The sequence below is a fragment of the Leptinotarsa decemlineata genome, unplaced genomic scaffold (genome assembly GCF_025532065.1).
Source record: "Leptinotarsa decemlineata unplaced genomic scaffold, Ldec_3_MD MMD2_tig00078422_RagTag_RagTag, whole genome shotgun sequence".
Taxonomy (NCBI): Eukaryota; Metazoa; Arthropoda; class Insecta; order Coleoptera; family Chrysomelidae; genus Leptinotarsa; species Leptinotarsa decemlineata.
In genome coordinates this window covers 199942-217767 of record NW_027412747.1, presented here as the reverse complement: position 1 = coordinate 217767, position 17826 = coordinate 199942, and the positions used below count along the sequence as shown (strand labels likewise).

General features: G+C 34.1%; 2 protein-coding genes across 3 annotated transcripts in view; both read left to right on the top strand.

Moving 5' to 3' along the window:
- LOC111504790 (3-ketoacyl-CoA thiolase, mitochondrial) overlaps positions 1-17826 on the top strand; it is a 123142-nt gene that overhangs the window by 40819 nt on the left and 64497 nt on the right. The window lies entirely within an intron of this gene.
- Positions 2592-5453, top strand: LOC141487232 (uncharacterized). The gene is made up of 2 exons (XM_074186069.1): positions 2592-2776; positions 2876-5453. Exon 2 carries the CDS (start codon positions 3015-3017, stop codon positions 5436-5438), a length of 2424 nt encoding a protein of 807 aa, XP_074042170.1. The 5' UTR covers positions 2592-2776; positions 2876-3014; the 3' UTR covers positions 5439-5453.

Here is a 17826-nt window from a genome sequence, read left to right as displayed (position 1 = left end):
TAAAAAGTTTAATTTATTGTCTTGTTCTATTTCAAGTGTAAATTTGATTTTGGGATGCAAGTTATTTAAGGAGTTAAGGATATCATGTGCTACAATAGAGTTGCCATCTATGAAAACCAAGCAGTCATCAACATATCTGTGCCAACTGAGAATATTATCAATTTTATTAATTATGAATGAATTTTCTAAATTTTCCATGAAAATGTCAGCCAAGAAAGGTGAAAGAGGGTTACCCATTGCTAGGCCATCAGGTTGACTGTAAAATTTATTGTTAAAGACAAAAAAATCTTGGGAAATGCAAAATTTAAGTAAAGTTAATATATCTATTTTGGTGGAGTCTGAAGTTAAGTGTTGAGAAAGCAAGTTAGAAACTAAAGGTAGGGTTTCAGATTTTGGGACAGAAGTGAACAGGTTGCTAACATCAAAGGATATCATGAGGGTGTTAGAATTAGGTTGAAAGTTTTTGATTTTATTAATTAAATCTAAAGTGTTACTTACTGAATTGGCAGGTTTGTAGTTGGTTACATGTTTTATCACTTGTAAGACAAATGTTGACAAGATAGAGACAGGAGTATTGTAAAAGCTTACCACTGGTCTGATTGGAGTACCATCTTTATGTATCTTCGGGAGACCGTATAATCTTGGAATTTGTGGATTGCTAGGGATTAAATTGTGAGTTTTATTGAATTCAAAGAAAAGGTTTTCACAAGTTTTTATATAACTTCGAGTTTTTGAAATAAATTTGTTGATAGGATTTGAATTTAAAGAAATGAAATTGTTGGAGCTTAAAAAGTCTTCAACTTTGTTAACATAGTCAATTTTATCAAGAATTACAAGGCAATTACCTTTGTCTGCTTTTGTTAAAATGAGATTATAATTGGAAATTTTTTTAAGTAATTTATGTAAGGAAATATTCAAATTCCTATGACTAGACTTATTCAAGTATGAAGGAGTTTCTTTGAGAGAAAGTTGATATTTTGTAATAGTAAACTGACAGAAATTTCTAATTTTCTGTTTAATCTTATTATTTTTGGAAAGATTGTCAATCAAGACATCTAGTTCAATGGAAAAGGAAGTGAGATCTTTCTCTGGTCTAACCAGTGGTAAGCTTTTACAATACTCCTGTCTCTATCTTGTCAACATTTGTCTTACAAGTGATAAAACATGTAACCAACTACAAACCTGCCAATTCAGTAAGTAACACTTTAGATTTAATTAATAAAATCAAAAACTTTCAACCTAATTCTAACACCCTCATGATATCCTTTGATGTTAGCAACCTGTTCACTTCTGTCCCAAAATCTGAAACCCTACCTTTAGTTTCTAACTTGCTTTCTCAACACTTAACTTCAGACTCCACCAAAATAGATATATTAACTTTACTTAAATTTTGCATTTCCCAAGATTTTTTTGTCTTTAACAATAAATTTTACAGTCAACCTGATGGCCTAGCAATGGGTAACCTCTTTCACCTTTCTTGGCTGACATTTTCATGGAAAATTTAGAAAATTCATTCATAATTAATAAAATTGATAATATTCTCAGTTGGCACAGATATGTTGATGACTGCTTGGTTTTCATAGATGGCAACTCTATTGTAGCACATGATATCCTTAACTCCTTAAATAACTTGCATCCCAAAATCAAATTTACACTTGAAATAGAACAAGACAATAAATTAAACTTTTTAGATCTGACTATAACAAAAACTTACAACAAATTAGATTTTTCCATTTACAGAAAACCAACCCAGACTGATCATGTCATTCCTTTCAATTCATTTCACCCCATGCAACATAAATTGGCTTCCTTCAATTGTTATGTTAACAGATTGTTGAACACTCCCTTATCTCCCTCCAATTTTAATTTAGAATTAAATACTTTAAAACAGATTGCTGTCAACAATGGTTATCAACCATATATCATTCACAAATTAATCAGTAAATTTAAACTCAGATCAGATAGAAGATTGGCCTTTAACTCCACCACCTTGGTTAATTCACCTTCTGTGAGATATTTTTCCTTACCGTATTTTGGTCAAAATATGTGTACTGATATTTCCAAATTTATAGAAAATACCATACCTGGTACAAAAATTTCCTTTAAATCTCAAAACAACTTAAGTAACTTTTTAGTAAATTCTAAAGATAAAATCAACAAATTGAACTGTAGCGGAGTCTACAAGCTTAACTGTTCTGATTGTTCGGCATCTTACATTGGTAGAACCTGTAGACCTCTTTTCACTCGTATTAATGAACATATAAAAAAACCTGATAAATCTGCTTTTGGCCATCACATAAAATTTCACAACCACAACTTTAGTCCCAATAGAAATTCCAAAATATTACATAAAATAGATAATAAAAATTTCCTTAGACTTGACTTGTTTGAAGAGTTGGAGATTTCTAAAGAACTTTCCAACAATGATCATTGTCTAAATACTCAAGTAAACTTGAATAGAGATTTCCTTCCCCTTCATAAGAGGATTATGAATTATTAATTAATCACAGTTTATTAATATAATTTATTCAATATTTTTCCTCTACATATTCAATCAAACCCATAATGGACCACTCCTTAAGTTGGTACCATTATTTTAACATGACACTTGACACATTCTGTCTCAAGTTGTCCTTCTTCATAAAATACTTTGACTGAACCACATGGCCTGAATCCAAAAAATGTATTTTTTGGCTATAAGCCTATTTTATTTTATATAATTTTAAATATTACAATGTACAATTCACTTATCATGATACTTCCTGTTGCCTGACAAGTAAGTAATCTCAAACAATTTTCCAAAATTTTTTAACCTTAAAATTTCACAACTTCAATTTCACTAAATTCCCTTTTCAACTAGATCACTTACTTTCAGGTGAGCACTGATGATGACAAAAGTCGAAAGCGCTTTGCAAGAATTTTAATATATTATACACTTTAATACAAAACCTCTTCGATTCATTAATTGAAATAAGTGTATTCAGCTTTTCCAAATCCTTTTATTGATCTACAGTATGGTAGCCCCAGCTGATTTCTATAGGAAGTTATCAATTCGAAGAAGTCTATTACAAATTGACATATGGTTTTTAAATAATTGTTTGAGAGAAGATGTCATTCCGAAGTTTGCCAGAACCACAATGCCAACCAATATACCACCTCAATTGAAACACTCCACTGAGAGAAAAATCATCAGAAGTGCTGTTTGCAAACACTATGCCAAACTAGACCGTACTAATGTGGACTTGAAAATTTGTTATGACAATCTTATCTCTAATAATTTTCATTTGTTACAAAATTTATTCAATGATATTTCAGACCAAGTGGCTTATCAAAGTAATTTAAAATTTAAAAAAGTAAGTAAGAAACTCAACTCCCTTATTCTCACTAGGAACCAACTTAACTCTCAACCTTCAGTTGAAAAGTTTTCAGAATTCAAATTTCACGAACGTATTAAAAATCTTTCTAGTGCTTCTTTCAATGATGACGAGATAGCTCTTCTATCTTTAGGTCTTAAATTCTCTTTGAATTCAGACCGGTCTGAGAAAGATCTCACTTCCTTTTCCATTGAACTAGATGTCTTGATTGACAATCTTTCCAAAAATAATAAGATTAAACAGAAAATTAGAAATTTCTGTCAGTTTACTATTACAAAATATCAACTTTCTCTCAAAGAAACTCCTTCATACTTGAATAAGTCTAGTCATAGGAATTTGAATATTTCCTTACATAAATTACTTAAAAAAATTTCCAATTATAATCTCATTTTAACAAAAGCAGACAAAGGTAATTGCCTTGTAATTCTTGATAAAATTGACTATGTTAACAAAGTTGAAGACTTTTTAAGCTCCAACAATTTCATTTCTTTAAATTCAAATCCTATCAACAAATTTATTTCAAAAACTCGAAGTTATATAAAAACTTGTGAAAACCTTTTCTTTGAATTCAATAAAACTCACAATTTAATCCCTAGCAATCCACAAATTCCAAGATTATACGGTCTCCCGAAGATACATAAAGATGGTACTCCAATCAGACCAGTGGTAAGCTTTTACAATACTCCTGTCTCTATCTTGTCAACATTTGTCTTACAAGTGATAAAACATGTAACCAACTACAAACCTGCCAATTCAGTAAGTAACACTTTAGATTTAATTAATAAAATCAAAAACTTTCAACCTAATTCTAACACCCTCATGATATCCTTTGATGTTAGCAACCTGTTCACTTCTGTCCCAAAATCTGAAACCCTACCTTTAGTTTCTAACTTGCTTTCTCAACACTTAACTTCAGACTCCACCAAAATAGATATATTAACTTTACTTAAATTTTGCATTTCCCAAGATTTTTTTGTCTTTAACAATAAATTTTACAGTCAACCTGATGGCCTAGCAATGGGTAACCCTCTTTCACCTTTCTTGGCTGACATTTTCATGGAAAATTTAGAAAATTCATTCATAATTAATAAAATTGATAATATTCTCAGTTGGCACAGATATGTTGATGACTGCTTGGTTTTCATAGATGGCAACTCTATTGTAGCACATGATATCCTTAACTCCTTAAATAACTTGCATCCCAAAATCAAATTTACACTTGAAATAGAACAAGACAATAAATTAAACTTTTTAGATCTGACTATAACAAAAACTTACAACAAATTAGATTTTTCCATTTACAGAAAACCAACCCAGACTGATCATGTCATTCCTTTCAATTCATTTCACCCCATGCAACATAAATTGGCTTCCTTCAATTGTTATGTTAACAGATTGTTGAACACTCCCTTATCTCCCTCCAATTTTAATTTAGAATTAAATACTTTAAAACAGATTGCTGTCAACAATGGTTATCAACCATATATCATTCACAAATTAATCAGTAAATTTAAACTCAGATCAGATAGAAGATTGGCCTTTAACTCCACCACCTTGGTTAATTCACCTTCTGTGAGATATTTTTCCTTACCGTATTTTGGTCAAAATATGTGTACTGATATTTCCAAATTTATAGAAAATACCATACCTGGTACAAAAATTTCCTTTAAATCTCAAAACAACTTAAGTAACTTTTTAGTAAATTCTAAAGATAAAATCAACAAATTGAACTGTAGCGGAGTCTACAAGCTTAACTGTTCTGATTGTTCGGCATCTTACATTGGTAGAACCTGTAGACCTCTTTTCACTCGTATTAATGAACATATAAAAAAACCTGATAAATCTGCTTTTGGCCATCACATAAAATTTCACAACCACAACTTTAGTCCCAATAGAAATTCCAAAATATTACATAAAATAGATAATAAAAATTTCCTTAGACTTGACTTGTTTGAAGAGTTGGAGATTTCTAAAGAACTTTCCAACAATGATCATTGTCTAAATACTCAAGTAAACTTGAATAGAGATTTCCTTCCCCTTCATAAGAGGATTATGAATTATTAATTAATCACAGTTTATTAATATAATTTATTCAATATTTTTCCTCTACATATTCAATCAAACCCATAATGGACCACTCCTTAAGTTGGTACCATTATTTTAACATGACACTTGACACATTCTGTCTCAAGTTGTCCTTCTTCATAAAATACTTTGACTGAACCACATGGCCTGAATCCAAAAAATGTATTTTTTGGCTATAAGCCTATTTTATTTTATATAATTTTAAATATTACAATGTACAATTCACTTATCATGATACTTCCTGTTGCCTGACAAGTAAGTAATCTCAAACAATTTTCCAAAATTTTTTAACCTTAAAATTTCACAACTTCAATTTCACTAAATTCCCTTTTCAACTAGATCACTTACTTTCAGGTGAGCACTGATGATGACAAAAGTCGAAAGCGCTTTGCAAGAATTTTAATATATTATACACTTTAATACAAAACCTCTTCGATTCATTAATTGAAATAAGTGTATTCAGCTTTTCCAAATCCTTTTATTGATCTACAGTATGGTAGCCCCAGCTGATTTCTATAGGAAGTTATCAATTCGAAGAAGTCTATTACAAATTGACATATGGTTTTTAAATAATTGTTTGAGAGAAGATGTCATTCCGAAGTTTGCCAGAACCACAATGCCAACCAATATACCACCTCAATTGAAACACTCCACTGAGAGAAAAATCATCAGAAGTGCTGTTTGCAAACACTATGCCAAACTAGACCGTACTAATGTGGACTTGAAAATTTGTTATGACAATCTTATCTCTAATAATTTTCATTTGTTACAAAATTTATTCAATGATATTTCAGACCAAGTGGCTTATCAAAGTAATTTAAAATTTAAAAAAGTAAGTAAGAAACTCAACTCCCTTATTCTCACTAGGAACCAACTTAACTCTCAACCTTCAGTTGAAAAGTTTTCAGAATTCAAATTTCACGAACGTATTAAAAATCTTTCTAGTGCTTCTTTCAATGATGACGAGATAGCTCTTCTATCTTTAGGTCTTAAATTCTCTTTGAATTCAGACCGGTCTGAGAAAGATCTCACTTCCTTTTCCATTGAACTAGATGTCTTGATTGACAATCTTTCCAAAAATAATAAGATTAAACAGAAAATTAGAAATTTCTGTCAGTTTACTATTACAAAATATCAACTTTCTCTCAAAGAAACTCCTTCATACTTGAATAAGTCTAGTCATAGGAATTTGAATATTTCCTTACATAAATTACTTAAAAAAATTTCCAATTATAATCTCATTTTAACAAAAGCAGACAAAGGTAATTGCCTTGTAATTCTTGATAAAATTGACTATGTTAACAAAGTTGAAGACTTTTTAAGCTCCAACAATTTCATTTCTTTAAATTCAAATCCTATCAACAAATTTATTTCAAAAACTCGAAGTTATATAAAAACTTGTGAAAACCTTTTCTTTGAATTCAATAAAACTCACAATTTAATCCCTAGCAATCCACAAATTCCAAGATTATACGGTCTCCCGAAGATACATAAAGATGGTACTCCAATCAGACCAGTGGTAAGCTTTTACAATACTCCTGTCTCTATCTTGTCAACATTTGTCTTACAAGTGATAAAACATGTAACCAACTACAAACCTGCCAATTCAGTAAGTAACACTTTAGATTTAATTAATAAAATCAAAAACTTTCAACCTAATTCTAACACCCTCATGATATCCTTTGATGTTAGCAACCTGTTCACTTCTGTCCCAAAATCTGAAACCCTACCTTTAGTTTCTAACTTGCTTTCTCAACACTTAACTTCAGACTCCACCAAAATAGATATATTAACTTTACTTAAATTTTGCATTTCCCAAGATTTTTTTGTCTTTAACAATAAATTTTACAGTCAACCTGATGGCCTAGCAATGGGTAACCCTCTTTCACCTTTCTTGGCTGACATTTTCATGAAAAATTTAGAAAATTCATTCATAATTAATAAAATTGATAATATTCTCAGTTGGCACAGATATGTTGATGACTGCTTGGTTTTCATAGATGGCAACTCTATTGTAGCACATGATATCCTTAACTCCTTAAATAACTTGCATCCCAAAATCAAATTTACACTTGAAATAGAACAAGACAATAAATTAAACTTTTTAGATCTGACTATAACAAAAACTTACAACAAATTAGATTTTTCCATTTACAGAAAACCAACCCAGACTGATCATGTCATTCCTTTCAATTCATTTCACCCCATGCAACATAAATTGGCTTCCTTCAATTGTTATGTTAACAGATTGTTGAACACTCCCTTATCTCCCTCCAATTTTAATTTAGAATTAAATACTTTAAAACAGATTGCTGTCAACAATGGTTATCAACCATATATCATTCACAAATTAATCAGTAAATTTAAACTCAGATCAGATAGAAGATTGGCCTTTAACTCCACCACCTTGGTTAATTCACCTTCTGTGAGATATTTTTCCTTACCGTATTTTGGTCAAAATATGTGTACTGATATTTCCAAATTTATAGAAAATACCATACCTGGTACAAAAATTTCCTTTAAATCTCAAAACAACTTAAGTAACTTTTTAGTAAATTCTAAAGATAAAATCAACAAATTGAACTGTAGCGGAGTCTACAAGCTTAACTGTTCTGATTGTTCGGCATCTTACATTGGTAGAACCTGTAGACCTCTTTTCACTCGTATTAATGAACATATAAAAAAACCTGATAAATCTGCTTTTGGCCATCACATAAAATTTCACAACCACAACTTTAGTCCCAATAGAAATTCCAAAATATTACATAAAATAGATAATAAAAATTTCCTTAGACTTGACTTGTTTGAAGAGTTGGAGATTTCTAAAGAACTTTCCAACAATGATCATTGTCTAAATACTCAAGTAAACTTGAATAGAGATTTCCTTCCCCTTCATAAGAGGATTATGAATTATTAATTAATCACAGTTTATTAATATAATTTATTCAATATTTTTCCTCTACATATTCAATCAAACCCATAATGGACCACTCCTTAAGTTGGTACCATTATTTTAACATGACACTTGACACATTCTGTCTCAAGTTGTCCTTCTTCATAAAATACTTTGACTGAACCACATGGCCTGAATCCAAAAAATGTATTTTTTGGCTATAAGCCTATTTTATTTTATATAATTTTAAATATTACAATGTACAATTCACTTATCATGATACTTCCTGTTGCCTGACAAGTAAGTAATCTCAAACAATTTTCCAAAATTTTTTAACCTTAAAATTTCACAACTTCAATTTCACTAAATTCCCTTTTCAACTAGATCACTTACTTTCAGGTGAGCACTGATGATGACAAAAGTCGAAAGCGCTTTGCAAGAATTTTAATATATTATACACTTTAATACAAAACCTCTTCGATTCATTAATTGAAATAAGTGTATTCAGCTTTTCCAAATCCTTTTATTGATCTACAGTATGGTAGCCCCAGCTGATTTCTATAGGAAGTTATCAATTCGAAGAAGTCTATTACAAATTGACATATGGTTTTTAAATAATTGTTTGAGAGAAGATGTCATTCCGAAGTTTGCCAGAACCACAATGCCAACCAATATACCACCTCAATTGAAACACTCCACTGAGAGAAAAATCATCAGAAGTGCTGTTTGCAAACACTATGCCAAACTAGACCGTACTAATGTGGACTTGAAAATTTGTTATGACAATCTTATCTCTAATAATTTTCATTTGTTACAAAATTTATTCAATGATATTTCAGACCAAGTGGCTTATCAAAGTAATTTAAAATTTAAAAAAGTAAGTAAGAAACTCAACTCCCTTATTCTCACTAGGAACCAACTTAACTCTCAACCTTCAGTTGAAAAGTTTTCAGAATTCAAATTTCACGAACGTATTAAAAATCTTTCTAGTGCTTCTTTCAATGATGACGAGATAGCTCTTCTATCTTTAGGTCTTAAATTCTCTTTGAATTCAGACCGGTCTGAGAAAGATCTCACTTCCTTTTCCATTGAACTAGATGTCTTGATTGACAATCTTTCCAAAAATAATAAGATTAAACAGAAAATTAGAAATTTCTGTCAGTTTACTATTACAAAATATCAACTTTCTCTCAAAGAAACTCCTTCATACTTGAATAAGTCTAGTCATAGGAATTTGAATATTTCCTTACATAAATTACTTAAAAAAATTTCCAATTATAATCTCATTTTAACAAAAGCAGACAAAGGTAATTGCCTTGTAATTCTTGATAAAATTGACTATGTTAACAAAGTTGAAGACTTTTTAAGCTCCAACAATTTCATTTCTTTAAATTCAAATCCTATCAACAAATTTATTTCAAAAACTCGAAGTTATATAAAAACTTGTGAAAACCTTTTCTTTGAATTCAATAAAACTCACAATTTAATCCCTAGCAATCCACAAATTCCAAGATTATACGGTCTCCCGAAGATACATAAAGATGGTACTCCAATCAGACCAGTGGTAAGCTTTTACAATACTCCTGTCTCTATCTTGTCAACATTTGTCTTACAAGTGATAAAACATGTAACCAACTACAAACCTGCCAATTCAGTAAGTAACACTTTAGATTTAATTAATAAAATCAAAAACTTTCAACCTAATTCTAACACCCTCATGATATCCTTTGATGTTAGCAACCTGTTCACTTCTGTCCCAAAATCTGAAACCCTACCTTTAGTTTCTAACTTGCTTTCTCAACACTTAACTTCAGACTCCACCAAAATAGATATATTAACTTTACTTAAATTTTGCATTTCCCAAGATTTTTTTGTCTTTAACAATAAATTTTACAGTCAACCTGATGGCCTAGCAATGGGTAACCCTCTTTCACCTTTCTTGGCTGACATTTTCATGGAAAATTTAGAAAATTCATTCATAATTAATAAAATTGATAATATTCTCAGTTGGCACAGATATGTTGATGACTGCTTGGTTTTCATAGATGGCAACTCTATTGTAGCACATGATATCCTTAACTCCTTAAATAACTTGCATCCCAAAATCAAATTTACACTTGAAATAGAACAAGACAATAAATTAAACTTTTTAGATCTGACTATAACAAAAACTTACAACAAATTAGATTTTTCCATTTACAGAAAACCAACCCAGACTGATCATGTCATTCCTTTCAATTCATTTCACCCCATGCAACATAAATTGGCTTCCTTCAATTGTTATGTTAACAGATTGTTGAACACTCCCTTATCTCCCTCCAATTTTAATTTAGAATTAAATACTTTAAAACAGATTGCTGTCAACAATGGTTATCAACCATATATCATTCACAAATTAATCAGTAAATTTAAACTCAGATCAGATAGAAGATTGGCCTTTAACTCCACCACCTTGGTTAATTCACCTTCTGTGAGATATTTTTCCTTACCGTATTTTGGTCAAAATATGTGTACTGATATTTCCAAATTTATAGAAAATACCATACCTGGTACAAAAATTTCCTTTAAATCTCAAAACAACTTAAGTAACTTTTTAGTAAATTCTAAAGATAAAATCAACAAATTGAACTGTAGCGGAGTCTACAAGCTTAACTGTTCTGATTGTTCGGCATCTTACATTGGTAGAACCTGTAGACCTCTTTTCACTCGTATTAATGAACATATAAAAAAACCTGATAAATCTGCTTTTGGCCATCACATAAAATTTCACAACCACAACTTTAGTCCCAATAGAAATTCCAAAATATTACATAAAATAGATAATAAAAATTTCCTTAGACTTGACTTGTTTGAAGAGTTGGAGATTTCTAAAGAACTTTCCAACAATGATCATTGTCTAAATACTCAAGTAAACTTGAATAGAGATTTCCTTCCCCTTCATAAGAGGATTATGAATTATTAATTAATCACAGTTTATTAATATAATTTATTCAATATTTTTCCTCTACATATTCAATCAAACCCATAATGGACCACTCCTTAAGTTGGTACCATTATTTTAACATGACACTTGACACATTCTGTCTCAAGTTGTCCTTCTTCATAAAATACTTTGACTGAACCACATGGCCTGAATCCAAAAAATGTATTTTTTGGCTATAAGCCTATTTTATTTTATATAATTTTAAATATTACAATGTACAATTCACTTATCATGATACTTCCTGTTGCCTGACAAGTAAGTAATCTCAAACAATTTTCCAAAATTTTTTAACCTTAAAATTTCACAACTTCAATTTCACTAAATTCCCTTTTCAACTAGATCACTTACTTTCAGGTGAGCACTGATGATGACAAAAGTCGAAAGCGCTTTGCAAGAATTTTAATATATTATACACTTTAATACAAAACCTCTTCGATTCATTAATTGAAATAAGTGTATTCAGCTTTTCCAAATCCGTTTAGATTTATATCCGCTCGGTATATTCTTCCAGCTCCCGTTCCATGTTGGGTCTTCGATCCATCTGTATACCAGGTGTTTTTCCAAACATGTTTTCGGGATGACTAATGTTCTTCTTTCACTCTTCACGGCTTATAATTTTGGCCGTGAAGTTTGTGGTAAAGGTGTACTTCTGTGTCATGTGGTCCATGCACATATTCAATATGTGCTCCTCCACTTGTTCCGAAATTTCTGTTCGGTCCGATCTTTTGTAGTTCGGTAAGTTTTCCAGTCTGAATTGGCCCATCCTGGCCTCCCCCATTATCACAAAGTGTAAAGGAGGTAGATTCAGAAGTGTTTCCAATGCAGCTGTTGGGGTAGTTCTCATTGCTCCCGTCATTCCCAAATATACAAGTCTTTGTACCTTGCCTAGTTTGTTGATGGCGGTCGCCTGCTTCATCTTTGGCCACCAGACCAGAGATGCATATGTTATCATGGGTTTAACCACCATCGTGTATAGCCAATATACCATGTCTGGTTTTAGCCCCCATGTTTTTCCATAGGTGCGTCTGGCGAGCATCAGTGCTACCTCCACTTTCCTCTTTATCCTGTCCAAGTGTTGGTTCCAGGTCAGTTTGGAATCTAGGATTACTCCCAGATATTTAACCTTCCCCGACACTTATATTTCTTCACCTCGAAATTTTAGAGGTCCGAGACCCTCTTTAGTCCTCTTGGTAAATGCTACTATGGTCGATTTGGATGGGCTTATGTTAAGCCCTTCTTCTTCGGTCCATCTTGTTATAATGTTCAGGGCCTGCTGCATGCATCCCTTTACTACATTATTGTATTTACCCTGGACTAAGATGACTAAGTCATCTGCATAGCCCAGTGCTTTATACCTGTCATGTATTCAGTAGAAGCGGCAACACGGCAGTGTTGCCGTGATATAGAGTGTTGTCAATGATGCCCTTATTAGAAACAATTAGTATTTCACAATACCCATTATGGTCCAAGAGACATAATAGCTGGTCCATTACAAGGTTTCATAACAGAGGGGATATAACCCCCCCTGAGGACAGCTCCTTGCTACCCGTGCCACGACTGTTTCCCCCATAATGGTTGTATCTTCCCCTAAGCATGCAGTCTATCCACCTACAACTTGTCTTGTCGATCCCTCTTCTCCTCGACGCCTGGATGATTGATTCTAACGACGTATTATCAAATGCGCCCTCATTGTCCAAGAAAGCAGCTAAAAGTACTTCCTTGTTTTTGTAAGTATATTCTAATTTTTCTGTTTCCCGACAGAGCCGTTTCTGTTGACATACCTGACCTGTATGCATATTGGTCTCGATGTAATGGTCTGATAGCTAGTGATACGTCCCTGATATGCCCGTCAAGTAGTTTTTCTAGCGTTTTCAACGCAAATGACATGAGACTAATTGGTCTCAAAGCCTTCGCCGAGTCCTGTCCGATTTTCCCAGGTTTCGGAATTAAGGTGGCCTCCGATTTTCCCAGGTTTCGGAATGAAGGTGGCCCTGATCAGTCTCCAAGTTTTTGGTATATGTCCCAGTGCTAAGCTTGCCCTGAGAATTATACACAATTTTTTGAAAAGTATTTCCGGCCCCGTTTGAAGCATTACTGGGTATACGCCATCAGGTCCCGGCGACTTATAAGGTTGGAATGAGTTTACAGCCCATTTAATTTTCTCCATATCTATCCCCTTCTTTGTCATTTGCCAGTCGTCCCTGGATGCTCTTTTCGGGGTCTCCAGTTTTGAATTCGCCCAGGACTCCGTTGTTAGATTTGTAATTTCTGACCCGGGAAAGTGTACCCGGAAATGCTCTCTGATAGTCTCTTCTCCGGTTTTTGTATAGTCCCCCGTATTTGTTTTCAGATTATTTATTGAGACCTGAGGTTCCTTCGAGAGTATTTTGTAGAGCCTGGCACATGCTTGGGTCTGTTCTCCACGTATCTCTCTTGGATTTTCTCAGGACTTTGTTATACTCAGTTAGGGACCTTCTGTATTGGTCCCATGAACCTGATTTCCTTGCACATTTGAAGGCTTTTCTAGTTTTTTCTCTCATCCTCGACAGATCTTCATTCCACCAGGGCACATTCCGGTTTGATTTCTGATTTACTATGGAACAATGTTCGTTGTACGTAGAGATAATAGCTCCCTGTAATCGATCTGCTGCCAACTCTAGGTCTATGGAATCTCATGTCAAAATCCATGCGGTCTAAACAGGTTTCCAGGTCCACTGTATAGGCTCCCCAGTTTGTTTTCCGGGGATTTTGATATGTTAGGATCGAGGTCTGAATCCCTCCAATTTCAAAGTTCCATTTCTGAACATAGTTACTTACAAATGTAGCTCCTATTATTACGTCTATCACTTCACTACGTCTCACATTTATGAAAGTAAGTTTATTGCCTATGTTTAAAATGTCCCAAGTTATTTGCCATGATAAATTGTAGTAAGTGCTCACCTCTTTCGTTGGTGTTGGTGCTTCCCCAGGTTACGCGGTGTGCATTGGCATCACAGCCAATTATAAGTTGTAGTCCCTCTGCTTGACAGGCCCTAACCAACTCCTCCACTTCCCTGGTTGTTGGTGGTTCCGGACTGTCGTAAGGAAGGTATGCTGATCCAATGATGATTTCCTCAGGTCCGCCCCCGCTAGCCGTCTTTATTTTGACTGCCGTCAAGTCTTTGGAACACAAATTACTCAACGGCAGTATATTTATTCCTTTATGGATAATTATGCATGTTCCAGAGACCCCAAGTCTCTGAGGTTCTGTTATAAATTAACTCCCCTCTGATGCCCCCCAATCACATTATTTTTCCCCTGTACACCCAGGGTTCTTGTATGAGAGCAATATCAAACCCCGCTATCACTTTGGTAAGGACAGCCGAGGCCCCCCTTACTGTGCTGCAGGTTTGTTTGTATTACTCTCAACATTGCTCTTAAGACCCTTCAGAACCTTGAAGGTGACCATGCCCAGCTTATAGTAAGGCTTTAAACATGTTCCTCTCCAAGGCCCTGAAGGAACTTTCATTCGTGGTGTAGGCCAGGGTTTGTCCTTCCTCTTCCACTTTTCTGCTCAGGAGGATCCAGTTTTCCACTCCCAGGGTAGGATTCTGCTTACTGAGGCGTGTCCTAACTGTAGCCTCCTCGTCTTTTTGGCCCGGAATGAAGGCTAGGACTCTCGGTCTCTTCGGGAGTTCGTTGGCCTCGACCACGGTCAAGTCCGCCCCCTCCCAAAGATTGCCCAAGTTTCCAATGCTTCCTCTGAGTCATTCTTTTGTCCGTTCATTCGCACAGGTTATCCATAGGATCCTTGCGCCGAATGAAGTTTTTTTGAAATGGAGGTTTTCGAGGCTACCAGAGGGAGTATTGTCCAATTCGCGGACAAGTCCCTCCCTGATCAGGTCTGCTTGACCCTGACTCAGGGTGTCGCATGGCGGTGACCGCCTCCATCAGGCCCTAGTACCCTTGCTATAGGTCCCAGTTTCTTTGGAAGCCCTGGGTTTTTTCAGTACCTTTTGTGGGGGAATTTTTACATCCTCTCTATGTTTCTTTTTGCCCTTTCCACAGAAGTTACTTTGGTTTTTTCCGTTTTTCTGCGGTCTTTTGTATTACATGGTTTTTGAATCCATGTTCCCGCAGCTATTTTCCTTGCTTTCATCAGTTTGCGCCTTTGCTCTCCTGATGGCCTTTTCTTCTGCAGTTCGACTTTCGTCAATCCTGCAGTTATGCTTTCGGCGGGGCTGGTGTTTCCCGCCGTTTGACTATGACTTTCAGGTCAGTTTGCACCTCCAGGATAGTCTGATTTTGCGAGGAGTCGCTCGAAGAGTCCTCCTCTGATATTTTGATTTTTCTCGTATCCATCTAAGTCCTACGAGTATGGGGGAAAGGGTTGTCCACATCCATGGTGCCCCCTGTATGGATGTAAGGCTGGATACTTTGGGAGGTCGCCTGGTATCCCAAAGGCTCCGTTAGTGATACCTGATGAGGCTCAGGTACCATTCATCCTTTGGCACGGGTCGCATAACACCTTGGATTAGGCCTGGGTCCTTCTTGATCTGACTGTTCTGTTACGGCCTGGGAGACCGTACCAGCAGCTAAGCTGCCGCCGACATAGCCCGTAACTTCATCACAGTACGCAAGCCCTCCCACCACGACAAGGCGAAGACCCCTCGGGGGGGTAGATCTTCTCTTACAACAAGACCAGTTTGCTTTACAAACCACATTCTTATGAAAGCTACTATAAAATTCAACTATTATTGATCTATGTTTATCTTTCACGAGTTTCCCTACTCTATAGCAACTTTCAATACAGAAATCAGTCAATTTCAAATCCATCCAATGTTTAATTATTTCGACAATGTTCTGCATACAATTCTAATTTTTCTTTTATTTTATATATTCGAAGATTTTTCCTATGTCAATACTGTTTATTTTTTTTATTTTTCATCATTGCTTTAATTGTGTCACTTTGTTTCTTCAGTAAAAAGTGAGGATTTTCAGTTTTCAGTAAATCAATTTCTCCTTCAAATTTTTCTGGTATAATTTTCGAAATCGAGTTGCACAATGTACTAAGGAATACTTCTGAACTGCACACATAGGTTACTATTGATTTGATTGTTGAGAGCAGTTCATCCTCGCCCTTTTTATTAATCTCGTGCTTGCCATTTGATATAATAGAATCAAACTAACTTACTGTACTTCTACAAAAATTTTCACAAACTTCACTTTCTTCTTTTGTCATGTAAATTTGGATTATTTCCCACAAAGATTCTCATAAAATGTATCAATTATCCGCTCTACATACAAACACAACTACTCCATACGGCACATAGCAACATCTTATAGATGAATCAATCACTTTTTTAGATTCATCGGGGTCCCTGTCCTTAAACAACAATAATAAATGACCACCATGGTCATTTATTTGGCTGATTTGGCCGAACTGTTTTATACTCGAAAACATCAATAGGAATGTAATAACCATGTAGTCAATGCATGTGTAATAATTTTTGTTTGTGAGTATTATAGAAGGGCCTATATAATTTTTTAAAACTAAAACAATAAAAAATGTAATTCAGAAGTTTAGTGTTTTTTTTGTCCGATTGTTTGAGAAAGTCAATTCTGAAATCCCCACATAACGTATAAAATTGGCACGATTATAGGCAACTGGACTGGATCAAATACTTAATGAAAGTAGGTATGAATGTCACCATCTGGGGGGGTCTTCAGACTGAAATAATGCAAATTTTTACATTCTCAATTTTAAGATTAATTTAACACAGTTCAATGTAAGATTCAACAGATAAGTTTTCAACAGTTTTTAAGCTTCGGTATGGTTTTGTCTAGCGAAGAAAGTAATCACTATGTAATTAGTGAAATATTTACAATTTAAATGTTGATTTGTGAGTTAATGCTTCGAAATACACAAAAAATCTATGTTGTTGAAGTATAAAAATAATTAATTTAAAATTGTTTTTTTTAAAGCATTCAAAATTCGCATGAAAAACATTGACATAATTAAAAACTTTCTCACTAAGACAATGACTATCTTCTTGATCACACGAACCCAGGATGCCATTGTGTGAGTTACTCTTGGTCAACATCAAAAGTTTGGAGCTACCTGGGAGAGTTGAGGGTATAAAAAATTCCTCGTATCGTGACAACTACTGAGGGTTTGATCAGTTGGCTCTTCAACTTGACTTGATACCAGTCCGTGTTCTGATACATCCGACTGGAGGAGGTGTGGGTAAAGAGTTCCATAATGGCTGGTAGACAAACTTCTATTGCATCGAAACTCATTGCAGGTGTGTTGTCAGGGATATAAAAATTCCTGGTATGACAACTACTGAGGGGTTGATTAGATAACTCTTCAACTGGTGACTGACCATATAAGTTCGTGTTCTGATACATCCGACTGGAAGAACTGTGGGTAAAGAGTTCCATAATGGCTGGTAGACAAACTTTTGTTGCTTCGAAAAATCATTGCAGGTGTGTTGTTTTGGTTTTCAAAA